Source organism: Podarcis gaigeae (genome assembly GCF_964106915.1).
Source record: "Podarcis gaigeae genome assembly, chromosome: 4".
NCBI classification, from domain to species: Eukaryota; Metazoa; Chordata; class Lepidosauria; order Squamata; family Lacertidae; genus Podarcis; species Podarcis gaigeae.
This window is the reverse complement of record NC_139677.1, coordinates 54382365-54401278: the sequence shown is the minus strand read 5'-3', so window position 1 is coordinate 54401278 and position 18914 is coordinate 54382365. Positions and strand designations below refer to the sequence as shown.

The following is an 18914-nucleotide window of genomic DNA, read 5'->3' as shown; positions in this document are numbered from 1 at the left end:
ATGCAGCTAGGAAGAAACTGTCAGGATCTTAAAGAGAGCTCCTGATTCTTCCTTTGCAAGAGGAGCTCCCTATCAAGACCAGTCAGTAGCCGCCCTGGGGAGTTCCCTGTCTGCAGCTCCCTAGTGCATCCAAAAGAGTTGGAAAAACGATTCACAGTGCTTCCAATCCAAACCATTTCCTGTGCAGAGCAGGAAATGCCCTGTTTAAAACAGAGCATTTCTCTCTCTCCAGAGCAAGCTCTTTTAAAGGCACTCTCCCAGTTCCTTCCAGCTGATTGACACCTGTCAAAGATCAAAGGAAGTCTGTGTAACTCCCAGTTGGTGGTTATGGCAACCTATTCTGAAGATGCACTTTCCATGCCAATCACCTGATGTCATTACGATGCAAGAAGATGGCTCTGTTGAACTTGATCCTCTGTCTAGTTATGCACATGGAACCTGCTTCCATTTTTTCACTCAGTGCCAGTAGCTGGGAGGCTTGCGTCCAACCAGCTTACCAAATACTGTAGATCACTTCATCTTCCTTTGTGCTGGGATAAGCTTTATCCCAAGGAAGGCAAAATCTTTTAAGAGTTCTCTCTCCAGGGACCCTGGTGTTCTTCAGTCTTCGTGCGATATCTCCTGAGACGAATTCTCCAACCCTAATTTGGCGTGCTTCCCTTCCTACCTCCTTTCGCCCCCTACCCTTCTTCTATCTTTGACTTGATTTTGATCCAGCTGTGTACCTAAGGGGAATGCGCAGCCCCCTGCTGCCCTTTCAACCCATCTCTTCCTTTCCCCAATTAAGGGGTCTCAAGGGAAACAAGTTGCCTTCCTTTAGAGACTGAAGGAACCTTTAAAACCTTGCTTACTTTCAGTTTCCCATCATTGCCTTTGCCTGCATGACACTTGTTTCTGTAGAGTAAAACCAAAAGGAAAAGTTCCCTTTAGCTTTGGTAAATCAGCTGCGATAAACTCCTAGGTCGCTGTGAGGCCTTAAGACAAGACTTCCACACGTTCCATTTTTCCCTGGAACAGGGAAATATCTGTGCTTCCTTTTTTCTATCTCCACAATAATTCCTCTAGTTTCACTGTTCTCTGTCCTGTCCCAAACTTCATTTCGTTTTCAGCTTGAGTTAGCGCCAAGGGAATTAGGTCTCCCATACAGCCTGACAGATCAGTTCCCACCCCCCTTTGAACCACTTGACAATTGCTGAAGGTCTTGGCCAGGCATAGGCAGACTCAGCCCTCCAGATGCTTTGGAACTACAATTCCCATCATCCCTGACCACTGGTCCTGTTAGCTAGCGATCATGGGAGCTGTAGTCCCAAAACATCTGGAGGTCCGAGTTTACCTATGCCTGGTCTTGGCAGACCATTTAATGAGTTTTCTGCCTGTTGCAGCAATTGTAGTTTCATAGAATTCAAATGGTAAGTTGTACAATGTAAGAAGCAATAAAAATACAATACTATTAAAAATCAGTATGAATCTTCAGTATGATGGATGCGCTGTCTTTCATCTTCAACCATAAATTCAGACTAGGTCTGGGCAATATATCACTGAGTGAAACCACCATCCCACTCTGCCCTTATGCGACTGAGAGGGAAAAACAAGCTATATCGGCGAGGTGCTGATACAGCTTGTTCCTCTGCATCTTTAAACTGCTCATCTGAGGATGTCCCCCCCCCCCCGCCCCCAGCTGAACGGTGCAAACAGGCTGCATTGTCCCAGCACACAAGACTGGGTGAAACCACCTCACCCCTCGAGATGAGAGCTGGGGCAGTTTCACCCGGTGTCTCGTGGGCAGAGGCCAATGCAGCTTGTTTTTTCAACATCACGGTATATCACGGTATATTGGCTGGCGATACACCGTGATGCTGAAAAGCTGGTATCGCCTAGTCCTAATTCAGAAACACTGCAGATCACCTGAAATTTAGCTCATGGGCCACAGCTTGGGAAACCCTGGTTTAGGCTATGCTTTGCTTGCACATTCCTCAATACCTGTTTGTTCCACAGATGCATACTTACTAATCCTTTCGTTGTTTTGCAGTATATCGGGGGGGGGGGGGCGGCAGGATCCAGAAAGTGTGCTGGCTTGTTTATCTTCAAGTGTCCCAAGTGGGCCAAGGCAGTATCTGGGGTAATGAGGTGGTGCCATATTACCATCCTTCTGACAAAAGCATTGCTGCCACTTACCTAAATGGTGCGAGTTAGGTCAGGGTGGCAGCAAGGTAGAGACTGCACAGGCAGCGCTGGATTGGCACTCTTGGCGCACCCGTGTAGCCCTGACTTCACCAGCACCCGGACCCATCTCTTCACAGTCCTTATAAGCTGCAGCTCTTGAGAGGGTAGTGGTGTGGCACCACACAGACCAATCCCAGTTTACTCTGTACACTTTGAGCTTGGTCTGAGTTAACAGGCATGTGCAAAAATATTTGTAGTAGCTACTCCTAATAGCGGGCTGATAGTCCTAAAATATATTTGTTGATCAGTCAGTGAGTTTTATACAAATTGTATTGATTGACTGTCGGTAATTTTTTAATCAGGAAACATACGGTACTTCCTTTTGTAGGTGAATTGCATGTATTTATAGCAGGCTTTTCCCCTGCTATATGTTTACCAGCTGCAAGTTTTATAACGGCATATATAAAATATTAAAAAAATCTTTGCCGTATCTCACTTTTGCCATTGCCTCTGTGAATGTGCATAAGCCAGCTCCTATTGCTTTCTTTTATTCACAGTTCTTTCTTGAAGTTTTCTGTAACAATTCTACCATGACCTTCTTACCTATTTTTAATATGGGCTTTTATGTACTGACTATTCACATTGGTATGGGAACGGTAGCATTTTCTTTCTATTGGCAATGGAATAGAATCATGCAGAGCCATTCTTATTCATGGCCACAGCATACGTTATGCAACAGATGCATGTAACAGTCTCTTCATTTTGTGTGAGTATGTTTAATGAAGAACAGCTCTGGGAGGCTACAAGGCTACAAGTTAAGTAGAGAAACGGCAAGGGAAATGAACTGCTTAACTTCCCCATCTTTGGAGAGCGAGAGAAAAATTAACATTGGGGACCATACTCACCTAGTTTGTTCTTTGCTTCTTCAGTAGAAACTACTCTGTACAGTAGCTGCTGGGCACTGGCATAACACAACAGGAAAACCTTGGAAAATAAGAAGTTTTTTCTTTGAAATGTTCACTGGAATGTGATCCATTTGCTTAAAACATGGGTATTTGTGGCACATAAATGCAGTGGTCAAGGCAGAATGACTACTTGCAAATTAATCTTAGTTTGAGATACACACTTAATTTATATGTGCCAAGCAAAGCAGTACAGTACTAGCTTGAACTCCTCTGCTTAAATGTGCATTAATACTCTTTCCCCATCTGCTTCAAACTTGCATGTGTAGGGGTTTTTTCTTGTCTTTTCTGCTGCAGATAGTAAATCACATGCTTAGCTTCTGGGTCTTAAATGCCCCGTTGGTGTTACGGGCAGTGATTGTAATTGGTTTTAATTAGATTTAATGGTATAAACTAAGTTCTCAACAGGATAGTGGGGATTTTCCAGTTGACAGGTCTTGATGTTGTAGCGGATGTTGACCAGGCTAACTTGTCATAGTAATGTTGAACAGTGTTTGATTTACAGTATTTCAAAATTTATTTGCTGCCTTAAAACTACTAGGTAGTTTGCTTTAAGCTATTTTTAATGTTGCAGTTTAAATTGTTTTGACCTGCCCTGGGAACATAGACAGAAGGGTGGGTTATTCTTACTCTTATTACTATTACTGTTAGTATTAATAATAATACAGCTCATTGCTAGTCAGGCAAGAGCTTAACTATCAGCCAGGTTCAGATGACGCATTAAGAAAACCTTAGCTTAGCTCACTCCTGCACCAAAAAGGACCAGTGAAGAACAAAGTGGCTGTGAGCTCCTTCCTGAGAACCCACATATTTGCACTGAGGCAAGGCCTGGCTTCGCATGAAGTGTGGACCATTGCTTCATACTACTTCCTTATCATGTGACAAATAGGGTAGCTGAGTCCTTCTGATAAGACGTTTTAGTGCCCCCATGAGCTGTTCAGCTGAATGTTTGAGTGACATAGCAATACAGCCCTTGCACACCCATATCCATTTGTTTGTACAAATGAAAACGATTAGCAAAATTTTCAAGATGGGTTTAAATTTGTAATATAAAACACGAGGGGGGGGGAACCCTGTTGAATGAATTTTTTAAATATTTTTCCAATGCCATATTCTTTTGCATTATGGATCACAAATTAGCTGCAGTCGTTTGGATCTTTGATCAGCTTACTTTTGCAAACTCAACATAGCAATTCACACACCCTTAACAAATAGTCCAGATATTTACACTCTGTCTACTTGCTCCCAACCCAGTTACGGTATATATTCTAGCTTTTACATATTCTGCCTGTTCTAGGACGTCCGTGAAAAGAGAGAACTATTACTATTCTATGCCACAAAACATGCCTTTGTTTAACACAATTCTGTCCTTCTGAAACCAACCCCTAGATTCAGAGTGGTGAACAGGGGTTGGTAGCGCAACTGTATACATAGTCAAATTGTATGGGGATCACATTTTGAGATACTTGCATTGCAGCAGGGTGAACTAGATCAGTGTTTCCCAACCAGTGTTCTGCGGCACACTAGTGTGCCGCGAGATGTTTTCTGGTGTGCCGTGGGAGGAAGGCGGTCGGGGGGGAGGGGGCGCCGCACGCACCCGCGTCAGGAGCCAGCACTTACCTCCCACGGTGCAGGGAAAGACTGGAAGAGCGTCGCAGCAACGCGCACGCGCAGAGCAGCCGTAAAGGGAGGCGTGTGGGTGGAGAAAAGGAGGGAGGGAGAGAGAGAGAGCGGGAAGGGGAGGGAGGAATCCCCCTAGGCGTGAAGGGAGCGCGCGCCAAAGGAGGGAGGGAGAGAGAGAGAGCGGGAAGGGGAGGGGGGAATCCCCCTAGGCGTGAAGGGAGCGCGCGCCAAAGGAGGGAGGGAGAGAGAGAGAGCGGGAAGGGGAGGGGGGAATCCCCCTAGGCGTGAAGGGAGCGCGCGCCGTAAGTTCCAAATTTAAAGGAGGGAGGAAGAAAATCCCCACGTGACAGCTTTTGCTTCCAGGACGGCATCTGCCTGCGCCAACTCGCGGCTGAGCCAGGACTTTTCGTACACGTGTGGGCGCTTCGTAGCATGTGCTCGGCTTTGCCGGGTGCTACGGAAAGCGGCTTGGATCAGAAAGCCTGGGCTCTTGCCGCGCGCGGCATTGTGTTGAAGCGTGCTGGTAGTTAGTGGGTTGGGAGAGCCGCAGCACCCCATTTTTTTTTCATACGAACATGGTTAAGAAGCTTTGTGGAGTGTCAGTAGGTTGGCACAAACCATGATGTTTGGGGACATTAATCTAGCGGCACAGAGTTAATTTTTTAAACATTTTCTAATGGTGGTGTGCCTCGAGATTTTTTTCATGAAACAAGTGTGCCTTTGCCCAAAAAAGGTTGGGAAACACTGAACTAGATGACCCCATTGCACAGATTCAAACTGCCAACCTTCTGATCAGCAAGCCCAAGAGGCTCAGTGGGTTAGACCAGAGCGCTACCCATGTCCCCATAAGTCTGCTAGTAACAACATGCATACATAATCTGATTTTTGTGCTGTCTTTCCATAGTCAAAACCATGCTCAAGGTGGCTTACAGCATGAAAAAATACATAATTACAACATTAGAAAAGCCATAAACAATAAATAAAACACCAAAAATACACAACCAAATTGAAACAATTTCCACATAAGATCTGAAATAAAGGTACAAAACAATTAAAACCAGTAAAAGCAATAGCCCCCTCACACACACAAACAGTACTCCAGCCCAAGAGTGTTTTCAGCAGGTTCAGTTTTTGCAACTAGAGTCAGTCCAGGCCCCACCCTCTCAGGCCATGTGGAAAAAGGCCATCAAGGCAGGGAGCAGGTTCTCCAGGATTCACAGCTGAGATGATCTTTGGCCTCTTCAGCATCCTCAGCTCTCTGAAGGCTAGTTCTGTTAAGTAGAAGATTACAGTAAAGCTTTAGCTAAGTTCATTTGCTGACTAATGTTGATATAAGTTATACCATTTAATTCTTACCATTATTTTACAGGCTCTTCAAAGTAATTTAAAGTACTCCCTTTTACCAAGGCGTCTGATTATCAGCAAGAGGTTATCTCAGTGTTTACATCCAGCATTGCCCAGTGGAGTGCACCTAAAGGCACTAGAGACCTATGAAATAATATTTAAAATCATTGGGACCAAATGGCTTGCAAAGGACTTGTTTCTATACAGGTAAACATTCTAGTTAAAAAGTAAGGCTTGAATTTAATATTAGTGGCTGTGCTTGCAGATAATAGTAAACTCTGGTTTAGCGCTGCAAGGATGAGTTGCAGAAAAGGGCCTCAAGCTCACGCTTCCCCTCCCCTCAAGTGTGACTGCAAAAAGCAGATTGGGAGCTTCTGTTTCAGGTAAACTACAGTTTAATGTCATGTAGCAACCCTGAACTGTAGTTAGTCTTCACTATTGTTGTTGAAACGAGCCAACTTCATAAAGTGTGGTTTGAGGTTAACCTGTTTGAACAAATAACTAAGATTAGCCACAGTTTTCCAGGTTCCAGTAGTCACAAAAAGCTGGGATTAATTTCAAATGGGAACAAATGTTTCTAAACTTTCTCATAGCCGCCTCAGGGGGAAGGAAGTGCACAAGCCCAAGACCCCGTTCAACTCATCGTTGTAATTCTAAGCCATAATTTAACATAATGTGTAAATGCAACCAATGGCTGACACCCACTCCCCCTTTTTAAATCTCTCATTCTCTCTGTGTCACCAGCTCAGGCTTGTTTCCATTGCTGGCAAATGCAGCAATGTCGGTGAGGCCTGTTCTTCTTGGCCTGTATGAGAAATACTTTATCCCACTGCAGAAGTGCCTCTTGCCAAGTCTTCAAGCCTTCTTAATTGGACTCTTGCCCGGTTTGGAGGAAGGGTCAGAAATCTATGACAGGTTGGTATCACTTGCTCTTACAATAAATGTCATTGCATTTTAAAAACTTTTTAAAAATATATTTATTTACTAGAAACCCCCCCACTTCCAAGAGTTGCTCACCTGTGCAGTATGGGGCATGTGGAAAGGCTCTTGGTGGGGTCAGAGAAGACAAGCTACTGAAAGAAACAGGAAGGGCAGAGCCGTACGGATTTAGAGTTAAGACGTTCTGTTTGTATTTGGCAAGGGCCACAGGACAACTTGAGCAGGAAGTGCCTGTGGCTGCAGAATCATAAGTGCAAACAAGCAGGTTCTTCTGGGTACAAATGGAAATTTCGCTGTGCCAAAAGGCATCTGGAAGCAGCAGGAAAAACTCCCTTCTGCTTAATATTTACAAGCTCTGTCAATGGAATTTAGAGAAAGCCTTGTCTCTTTTCAGAGTTTTATGGAAACATTTGCTTGAGCTTTATCCACTAAACTCACCCTAAGCATTTTTGGTTTTTTTTCTTTCAATCTTATAAGAGTGCAAAGTATGTCACTATTGCCTATTGTAGATAGGAGGGGGATGAAACATAGAGACTTAAGGCCTCTAACAAGATTATGACTGGTATGAGATTTGGAACATCAGTGATGCAGAACTGATGCACTGTAGTTGAGAGCCTTGTCAGCCATCAAGTCTGTCTCTACTACATGTATTATTTAATTATGCACATAATTTGTGTGGGTGGTTTGCTTTTGGTTAAGCTCTCAGGATGCGCGCTTCCTTTCTCTAATTCTGTAAATTCATAGTATACATTAATCCAGTTATGTAGACAACTGAACTATCAGAAATGATTTTCAAATATTAAAGCCTTCTCAGATACCAGATCTTCACCAAAATCCACCAAAGGCAGGTGAATGGGATACTGTTAGTATCACAGTGGACGCTCGGGTTGCGAATGTGATCCCGCGGGTTGCAATTCGGCGCTTCTGCGCATGCGCAAAATGCGATTTAGTGTTTCTGCGCGAGCTCCGAAACCCGGAAGTTACCTATTCTGGTACTTCCGGGTTTTGGTGCGTCCGTAACCTGAAAACGCGTAACCTGAAGCATCTGTAACCCAAGGTATGACTGTACTTAACTTTCCAAGATGTTTTGCTGCCACCACATGTTGGTACTGCCCGCCCCCCCCCCAAGCCAAGTCTTTGCAAAAATCTGTATTTGAAAGAGAAGAAACAAAGATGGGAAGCTTGCATCCTATTCTTATCAGCACTTCTTGAAGTGATTACTTCTTTCCGATCAAGAGATTCTGTCCCCTTAATTTATTCAGATTATGAGCAATTATGGGGTGACTCGTACATTAAGTCTTGCCCATTAGTGATGTGACTTGGCGGGGAGGAGAGATCTAAAGCAGATGGCCATAAGTAGCCCCTTACTATATTGAAATACTGACAGCATTAAATAATTAGCAGCCAAAGGGTGAACTTTTTTTATCTAAGTTGTTTGGTTGAAGGCATGGTCCCATGATCCTTTGAGTCACAATTGGTAAAATGTGGTAGGGTTGACTAGAGTAGTAATTTCCTTCAGCACAACCCTAGAATCATTTCTCCATCTTCCTCCATAACATCAGTTCCCAATTTTGAGTACCTGTGACGTATATGAGTGGCAATACTAATTTACTATAGAAAGAGCAGGCCTAGACTGGGTATAACTTGTGACAGACTGACAAATTATGTGGAAATGTGAATGCAGTGACAGTCCCAAACTGGAGTGAGTTTGATCTTTTTTAGATTAAGCTGTGGTTTTTTTTAAAAAAAAAGAATGGTCATTTGATGGAAGTGGTATAGAAACTTCCCTTTTTCATTTCCACTTCTTTTTGTTTTCACAGGACAGATGCTTTACTTGTGAAGTTGTCTCTAGTGATTGGCAAAGAAGTGTTTTATTCAGCATTATGGGGGAGTGTTCTGGTTAGTCCTTCCATAAGACTGCCTGCCTCCCTTTTTGTTGTTAGTCATATCAACAGAGAATTATCTGGAAAACAGCAGAAGTATATGCTGGGAACTGATACTAAGCTCATGGTAGGTTGCACAACTGGTAATGTGTGTTCTTTGTATGCGTTTCTAAACAAACAATTCTAGAAGCATGGGCAAACTGCAAACCAATCATACACTCATGAAGGTGATACGTAGCCATCCTTGGATGTCCTTTCTCAGATCATTTTCTCTGGCTAAGTGTTGATCAACAGCAACAAATCTAAGAATAATGGGGACCAATTGAAATCTCCCCCAGATTGACTGCTTTGGAAAGGGGGGGGAGTTTATATGCAGCAGCAGAACCTTGAACTGGAACTGCACTGAATCCCTATTTGGAGGTACACACTTTTTGCTGAAGGCAACCACAGAGTCTTGAGTATAGAAAAATAAGAAAGCTACATTAGTTAGACGGAATGCATGTTTGATCGAAAGCTGGTCCTAGTTCTGCCTAACTAAGAAGGAGATGCGGAGAGCCATGCTTGCTCTGTCATCTCTGCAGAAGAGAAAAGCAAAAGGTGGGATCAAGGAAGGGGGAAGTAGGAAGTGAGGTCAGCAGTCCCAAGAGTCTGGCATCTGAAGAAAATCACTGCAGGTTAGGTGAGAAAGGCAGTCTAGGAAGCATGGGGATTACTCTCTCTTACCTACTTTATCCCCATCAGCCTTACTACACCCCCAACACTTCCACCAACTTCCCATTCCCTTTGCCCAAGGGAAGCTTGGGGAGAGGGGAAGATGAGCTGCACTTCATTCTCTCAGCCCGCACAAAGTCCCCCAGCTCCCTCCACATGGAGCTTGTGCCTCCGTCATGCCCTCCGCTACCAGGTATATTCCTTGGCAGCAGAGGGGTGCATTCCTCAAATGCAATTCTGTTCTTTTCTTACAGGTCAAAGCTTTTTGTGTGTCAATGCTGGATTCAAATGTTCTTGTGCAAAGGAACACTTTGGAAGTGGTTCTCTTCTTCTTCCCATTTTATTCCTCTTTGGTAAGGAAAAGACTTAACTTTTTGTGGTCCAACTCTAAGGCTCGCTACACTGACAGGCAAGCGCAAGGGGAAACTGCCTAGGCTTCGTACATTTTCTGTACATGCAAGTGGTGCCCTGGTTTACGGTTGGGTTTATTTTTTAGCTCTCCCCCACCCATCCCAAAATCAAACAAACCATTGGTCTCTGTGTAAGTATTCTGAAGATGTTTAAAGGAGGGGCAGCTCTGTACAAAATTCTGGTTCTCTAAGGAGTTCACTGCCGTATCTGCCACCAAAACAACATGCTGCTTTAGTAACTGCAGTTTCTTGGCCAGCCTCAAGGGACATTTAATGCAGATTGCATTGCAATAAATCAAGCCTTGAAGTTGCCAGTATCAGTTCTGATAGACACGAACAGATTGCAGCATTAAAGTGAGAGGAGTTTTATATTGCAAATTTTTTTATTGCCACAGTGTGGTGGCTTTGTTTGTTTTTGCATTTCCTGGTTTTTGTTCGAGGAGACTCACCTATATCTGACTTGTCTGTTCTTTGTTTAGGATCCCAGTGAAAGTGCTGTTACACTATCTAGATCTGATATAGTCCACCTTCTCTCAGCATCTGCCCAAACTCTCTTAAGAAGAGATATGTCACTTAACAGAAGGTTATATGCATGGCTGCTAGGTACTGTACAAATTATAGCCACATTTTCTTTGTGTGTAATTTTTGCTATTGGTGTTCAGATAACTTTAGTGCACACTCTTGAAATAGAATGTTTAAAAACTCCAGGTTTCATGTGTATTTATGGGCCATCTACAGCAGAATACCGTTTTTTACAACATTTTTGTCCTAGGATATTCAGGGAGTATACAGACATCCCCAAACACTGTATTATATGCATCTTTCCTAGAATTGCCTTACACAACTACAGCTGCAGTCCTAACCCCACTTCCCTGGAAAAAGCCACACTGAATGCAATAGGACATACTTCTGAGTATGCGGGGTTATGATTATACTGTATGTAGAGAAGTGCCGTTTGTGTTACCTTGCATAAGATTTTGTGTGAACAAACATTTCCTCAATGGAAGGGGAGTACCACAGTATCAATTAGACCAGGGGTACCCAACATGCTCCCCCCCCCGCCATCACCTGTGGCCAAGCTGGCTGAGGCTGATGGGAACTGTAGCACAACAACATCTGGAGGGTACCACATTGGCTACCACTGCCTTCGTCTTTGAAAAATTGCACCCTTTATTGTCATACATTGCTTACTCAGTGACTTAATTGACAGCTTGCTTTCTCAGTAATTCAGGAGTACCAAGTAGAAAGTTTAAATTAATAGAAGCCTCCGTGTCCACTGAATTATGAACTATTTTGTGAAATAGAAATCAATACTAAGCCCGGACAGTTGAGTTTGTAAGACTGGTGGGATTAAAGGTCTATATTTCACTTACCAGGTAAATGCCATGGTTCAGTAGTAGAGGACATGCTTTGTATGTAAAAAGTCCCAGGTTTAATCCTTGGCACCTTCAGATAGAGCTGAGAAACAAATGCTTTTGTCTGATACCCTAGGGATCTGTGGCCAGGCAATGGAGATGATACTGAACTGGATAGAGTGAGTGGTCTGGCTGTGTATAACCACCTACAGCATCGAATGTGTCATGTATGTGACTCTACAAAAGACCAAAGAAAGTTAAACTTACTGCCACACTTTCTTTTAGATGGGTCCTGCTGTCAAATTCAGCAAAATCCCTTGATTCCACACTGATGGCTCAAGTGCTATTAATGTCAGAAGGGAAAAGCAGTTCAACTTTTGTCATAGTTGTTTGTGCCATTGATTTAAAAGTATATTATATTGCATTCATTATATTTAATCCAGTTTCATATTTTCTTTCTTTATCATGTTCTCAGGTTCTGATATCAAGGGAGGTACTTTTCTACCAGATCCGTCTATTTCTATGTCCTTAGAGGACCATGCCTTCTACTTTTTTGGGAAATATTCCAAAGATCTTTTAGTTGAGGTGCGTAATATTCCTTAAAGAATGTAACCTATATTACGGTATAATAAATTCCCTGAAAGATACATTCCTTGTTGCCTAATCACCTGTGTGCAAGTTCAGCAGCTCATAGGATCACATATGGGAATTTTGGTGGTAGAATCCAGTCCCAGTCTCAGTGTGTAGGTACAGCATGAGGAAGTGGCACAGCCATGTCAGCAACTGCATTTCATTGCTGACATCATTCAACTGTCTCTACATAGCTATGCTTCTGTATTGTAGCTCTGAGTGCAAGGAGGAAGCAGGTCAGTATACTAGAACTGCAGAAAAATCAACATTTCCCTTCAGTTCATAGTCATAGAATTGTAGAGTTGGAAGGGACCCCGAGGGTCATCTAGTCCAACCCCCTGCAATGCAGGAATTTCAGCTAAAGCACCCAAGACAGATGACCATCCAACCTCTGCTTGAAAACCTCCATTGAAAGAAGAGTCCGCCAGCTCTTGTGAGAGTCTGTTCCGTTGTTGAACAGAAAGTTCTGTCTGATGTTTGGTTGGCATCTCCTTTCTTGTAACTTGAACCCATTGATTTGGGTCCTTGCCTCTGGAGCAGGAGAAAACAAGCTTTCTTCTTCTTCCATGTAACAGCCCTTTAGATGTTTGGAGATGACTATCATATCTTCTCCTAGTCTTCTCTTAGCGAGACTAAACATACCCAACTCCCTCAAACAGTCCTCATCAGGTGTGCCTCCTGCACACATTACAGCTTGTTAATATCCTTCTTAAATTGTGATGCCCAGAACTGAACACAGTATTTCATATCTAGTCTGACCAAGGCAGTACAGAGCGGTACTGGAAACTATACTTCTATTGATGCTGATTCCTAGTTCTAAAGGCAATGTGGGGGAATTGTCTGCTGTGGGTAGGAGCTATTGGCTATGCTCTTTCCCCTGTCCATGCCAAACCACATACTACTTTAGCCGCTGCAGCACAAGCCACTATGTCTTCTCTGCAGTTGCAGAAGAACCACAATGTTAGGTTGTAAAAGAGGAATTCTGAAAATGGCTTTGGAATCTGGTGTCAGTTTTCCACCCTTCTTTTCAGTCAGGGTTTGGCTGTGTTTTGAGATCTTTCAAGCAGTAAGATTAGAGTAAGTGACAATGTTAATCCTCCTTTTGCTTCCAAATTCAACATTTAATTGTTTTAACAGGCGTTGATTGAAATACTGCATCAAAATTTTGCAGAATCTGACTTGGAGGAACAGCATCATGCATATCTGAGACCATTCCGCATTCTCATAAGCCTACTTGACAAACCTGAAATAGGTAAGAAGGAAGTCTTTCAAGAGAACTAATACAAAAATATACTTGGCTACGACATATTTGTTTTCCATTTGTTCTAGGTTTGTGCTTTTAGCAAGCATCTGACGTGGGATGACAAATGATGGTTAAAGAAGAAAGTTAAAGATACTAAGTCACAGCTAAAACAAACCATAGCCAACATCAAACCCTGACTTCAGAGTGTTGTTTGTTGGTTATAAACAAACCATACCAATTAATAAACCATGGGTTAACATTACATGTGAACAGGCCAATAGATGGCTAAGCAAAACAAAAGGCAAACTTTACACCTTCTTTGCCAATAGGTAGCAGGATGTCTACTCTTACCATGATGAGTCCCAATAAGGCTTGTACCCAAATCACTAGTTATGTGCTTCAGTATGCCTCCAGGATATGCAGGAAACACACTATGAACTGACCTTTGTTTTGTCCATATCAGCTTTATGGCCATAGCTTCATACTGGTTTTTAAAACAATCTTGTCTCTAGATTATGTTCTGAATGGCTGTCAGCCTTGGCTACTTGAGTAGGTCTTGTGGATTTCTATTGTGCAAATAACATTTCTATTCCTAAATGTTTAGAAGTAACTGCCAAACTAATGTTGCATTTTCAGGGTCTCTTATGGTTTAACTGTTAGATGTTCTGCAATCCTGCTTTTTCCTTCTCTCTAATGAAATAAGGAAGTATATTCCATTGGTATGAGCATGCTACTGTTACTTCACTTTTAAAAGCCTGACATATAATAGAAAAATACTACCATTATTTCATACATCTGTGCAATATTTAAATATAAGAGAACCTGTGGCATTATTTCTATCCTTTTGAAATACTGCTTGAAATTGGTGTATACGCTATAGCAAGCAAGATCTTCTCTCAAAGTATTGTTTGAATTTATTTTGAGGAAACCTAGTGCAGATGTAAAGAAGTGCTAGCTCTTCTGCTTTCAAAGGAACGGGTTGTATTTGTTGTTTGTTCTGCTCTGAGTAGACCCACCCATTGAATTTAATGAACATTACTTACTTGGCAGCATCTATTCTTTGAAACTCCCTGCTTATTGACATCAACCTTGGATGTTCTCTTTTCAGTGCCTGCTTAAAACATTTTGTTCAGATAACAAATCTGTGGTAAGGGTACAGGCCACAATAGTAGCTCAAAATAAATGGTGTATAATATGAATAGTTACAGTCATTGCGGGAGCGGGGATACATATATTTCTAAGTACTTGCAGTGGGTCTTGCTGAAGAATATAAAATTGAAGAAAAGCTCCTGAAAAATAGTTGTATTAGTTTGTTGCAACAAAAACAACAATCCGTTGCTTTAAAGGCTAAAATGTAATGCCATAAGCATTCTAAGCTAAAGCCTACTTCATCTGATGACCTGAGACCAGTACAGTACAGTACTTGGTTTCTCGCTAAGAATAATACGGTTCTAGGAAACAATTTCTGATCACATTGTCGGTTTTTAATCATTCTAGTAAAATTGGAACAGGGCTTGACAATTATCTACATAATTCATTGAGCCACTAAGAAGTTGGGTTTCTATTTCCTTCTCTTCTATTCTGAAATAAAATATTGCCACTCATTATGATCAGACTTCATTGTATTTTTCTTTTGTTGAAGGACCACCAGTTGTTGCGGATTTGTTTCTTGAAGTGATCAGAGCATTCTATTCTTATTGCAAGGATACACTGGGTTCTGATCTTAAACTTAGTTACAGTCAAACAGGAAATGTCCTTACAAGGTATGCTTTGGTCTGTCTTTTTCTTTTTTTGCTCTGACATTAATCAGGTGTCTGAAAAACACCACTGGGATTTGATTTATCTCCCCCCCCCACTAGTTTCCTGCTGACCATGACTATTGTGTCATTGCATTTGAGTACCCAAATTAGCATTTCCTCGAAAGTAAATTTCATTAAAATTGAGCATTAAACTAGAATAGTTAGACACACTTATTATGTCGATCATTTATTTATTTTATAAGTAATGGTGAGTGAGCACCCCTGCACTCAGTTTAGAATGGGCACACTGCAAGCAAGTTGTAATTAAGGGTTTGGTTTTATTTGAGTCTGCATCCAGCTTGGCCTTATTCTGAGCTGAGACCTCTCAATTCTCTTGATGATGACATAAGGGGGAAATGGCTGCAGGGCCCCTTGTTGGATTATCAGCTGCAAAGTCAATTGGAAATGTAGGTCCATTGATGCTGGTAGTCCAGTAGGGCTTATGGTATCATGAGAACTACAGTACATAACCCGTCTTGTGGCCAGGATGCTGTCAGATGCATATGCATCAGAAATTAACAACAGCCAATGCAATGAGACATAGTTCCCATTACCCTGCTAGATTTCTTATTTTGCAATATATATTTGTTCTTTGACGTCTGTGCTTAATACTTCAGAATGCTTACTGCTGAATATTTACTACATTTGCTTGACTCTTGCTGTTTTTAGTGCAATCAAAGAAAACAAGAATGCATCTGAGATAGTTAAAACAGCTAATCTGCTGATCACATCCTTAAGCACGGATTTTCTCTGGGATTATATGACCAGATGTTTCGAAGACTGCTTCAGGTAGCGTGCGCACGCTCTCTATATATATATTATGCTGTTAGAGTTAATCTAAGAGTCTTAACTTCGCTACTTATTCTTGACCTACTGTCTGTTGTATGTATTTCCTATGAAGTTTTATTGTTGTACACCACTGTACAGTGGTACCTCAGGTAACATACGCTTCAGGTTACATACGCTTCAGGTTACAGACTCCGCTAACCCAGAAATAGTGCTTCAGGTTAAGAACTTTGCTTCAGTTTTTGGCAATGAGTATCCTTGCTGCTGTTGTTGCATACATAAAAAATGTTCGGTCCTTCTTTAACACCCCCTGGCCGACAATACCCAAGAGGATTGCCAAAAATTGGAAGACTCAAGATCTACCCACACTGGAAGAATGGCAGATGCAGCTGATAGACTATATGCAACTGGCAGAGATGACCGGCAGAATCCGAGACCTGGGAGAAGAAAGGATGGAAGAAGACTGGAAGAAATTTAAAACTTATTTACAAAAATATTGTAATTTGATTGAATGTTAAGAAGGATGCTTGATCATAAATAATTGGCCACCACTAAACTAGATTGAAACTAGACGATAAGCGAGATAAAGGAAAAGACAAATCCTTTGGGAGAACTATCAGATTATATTTAAATGAGTGGATATAAGATTGTAAACAAGATGATAATTTGCTTGAAAAAATTTTTTAACAATGTAAGTGGGAGCGGGAGATGTGAGGAAGTCCAAACGAGTTATGAAATTTTGTATATGACATAAGCAATGTTGTTTGTTATTTATGCTTTTTTCTTATAAAAATTCTTAATAAATATTTATATAAAAAAAAGAACTTTGCTTCAGGATGAGGACAGAAATCGGGCTCTGGCGGTGCGGCAGCAGCAGGAGGCCCATTAGCTAAAGTGGTGCTTCAGGTTAAGAACAGTTTCAGGTTAATTATGGACCTCCGGAACGAATTAAGTACTTAACCCGAGGTACCACTGTAATACATTTTGTGAAAAGCATTATAGGAATCTTTCAATAGCCATATATTTAAATAAGTGAGTGAGTAAGTAAATAAATGGCTGAGAGAATGATAGAACAAATTTGAATTAAATGAGTTGGTTACTTTACTTTAAAAAATATTTGATATATCCTTATGAACCTGTTGGACAGCTTAGTTGAACATATTGTTTGAATCTTAGTTCTATTTGATTATTTATTTCATATTGTTGATGAATTGCTTACTATGAAATTTCTTTCTTTAACAATAAAAGCATAAATAACCGAAACAATAGTTTTCATAATATGCAGGTTTTTAAAATCTTGTTTTGTTTGTTAACTTTTTATCTTATTAAAGGGAGTCAGGTTAATTCATCCTTGATCCTTAAATGTGTGTATTTTCATGTCTTGGCATACAAGATCCTGGCCATTGATATCATGTATAAAACTTAGGGATAATATGCTGCTGCAGTGTTCACTTTCACATCTCTTCAATGCTTGAGCTTTATTACATTTCAGCCATAAATATCAAAACATTTCTTAGTTGCATTTCTACCAAAAGTAGCAAGCAAGATAAAACATCAATGCAGTTCAATTTCTAAAAAGTTTCTCAAAACCACGCTTTCCCTTTCAATTGCAGAAATAAATCTACACAGACACAACTTATGATGAGGAATGTTGCAACCGTTTCAGAACTCTGCACTCTACTGATATTTCTTCTAGATGTAATACCATTAGTAAGTGAATTTCCATGTGTATCCCTGCAAATAAACTAATTATTAAGAAAATACATTTTTAATTGCCAAATATCTGATGGTGCATGGACACATTTGTCATTTGAAGAGTGTTTTTTGCATACTAGTCTTGTCTTTATGATTTGCTCAACTTTTACTAAAGAGCTGTGGAATGATAGGTTTTGTTCAACATTTTGTACATTTATGGACAACTTTTGTGCCCTAGAAGAAAACAAAATATTGATAATTTGAGCGGGCAGAATATGCAATAATCTGCAAACTTGTTTTTACAACCTTGTATAATATTGGATAGCTATATCTGTGCTGTGTTCTTTAGGTTCAAGTAAAGTGACTTCTCTAGGGTCTACAAATTATTTTATTTATTATTTACTAAAATTATTTAATATAACCTGCCATTCTTCAACAAGCCCCAGAATGTTAGCAACATGAGTAAAAGCAGTTGTTTAAAAAATGACACCAAAGTGTACAAGAATCAATCTTTATTTTAAAATGTTAACATAATAAATAAGATTAGAATAAAGATGTAATTGATTGCATATATATACATAAAACTTAATAAGCAAAAAGAACTGATTTCAAAATTAGATGTACGTCATTTAAGAGATTTGCTTATTTGAAATGTCTTGTTTTTATAGGAACTTTATTCCGAAGTGCAGTCTCTCTATCTGCCACAGATGCTTTGCTGTATAGTGCAATCTCTCCTTGAAAACATGGAAACACTAAGTTTGCCAGAGCTCACTCATGCCTTAAGGACATGCTTCAAAGTACTTAGCAAAGTGCAGATGCCCCCTGCCTACCTAGGTACTGATACAGGAAGCTCAGACACTGTAGGTATTAAGAGATGAGTTTATGTCTATAATACATTTTGTGAATTGATTAATCAGATTGTTAATATGGTCTTTCATTATGCTGTACTGTAGTTCTTATGCTGTAATGGGATGCTTCGCCTCCCCCCCCCCCCATCCTAAGTATTAAACTAGGTATCACTACTATGTTTCTTACAAATAACACAAATATTCAGTTTGACTTGTCATGTCAAGAGTCTGATGCTTATGGTGGCTTTCTGCACTTGGCCCAAAAGGCTGAATATTCAGTCTCATACATGATGAGAGGTGTAGGTGCTTCAGTGCAGTATTTTGCTATAAAAATATTAATATTGGAATAACTATCAACCGCTACAAATATCCACTTCTCAGGGAAGGTAGTGGAGAGTTTGACTTTTACAGGGAGCAACCTTGCTCCTGCTTCTAGATCTCTTGTGGCTTTCAGTACCACTGACAGTGATATGCTCCTGGACCAGCCCATGGGATGGGGATTGGGGACACTGTGTTACAGTGA

General features: G+C 41.0%; 1 protein-coding gene across 3 annotated transcripts in view; it reads left to right on the top strand.

Moving 5' to 3' along the window:
- DOP1B (DOP1 leucine zipper like protein B) overlaps nt 1–18914 on the top strand; it is a 61766-nt gene that overhangs the window by 5706 nt on the left and 37146 nt on the right. For all 3 annotated transcript variants that reach the window (XR_014563364.1, XM_083735075.1, XM_083735076.1), the window contains exons 3-13: nt 6118–6299; nt 6837–7007; nt 8852–9041; nt 9880–9978; nt 10515–10638; nt 11866–11975; nt 13158–13272; nt 14906–15026; nt 15732–15851; nt 17462–17558; nt 18212–18403. Coding sequence is in view for 2 of the 3 variants with exons in the window: in XM_083735075.1 (XP_083591201.1) it covers nt 6118–6299; nt 6837–7007; nt 8852–9041; nt 9880–9978; nt 10515–10638; nt 11866–11975; nt 13158–13272; nt 14906–15026; nt 15732–15851; nt 17462–17558; nt 18212–18403 (1521 nt within the window). In the remaining variant the exon portion in view is untranslated. The remainder of the gene's footprint in view (nt 1–6117; nt 6300–6836; nt 7008–8851; nt 9042–9879; nt 9979–10514; nt 10639–11865; nt 11976–13157; nt 13273–14905; nt 15027–15731; nt 15852–17461; nt 17559–18211; nt 18404–18914) is intronic.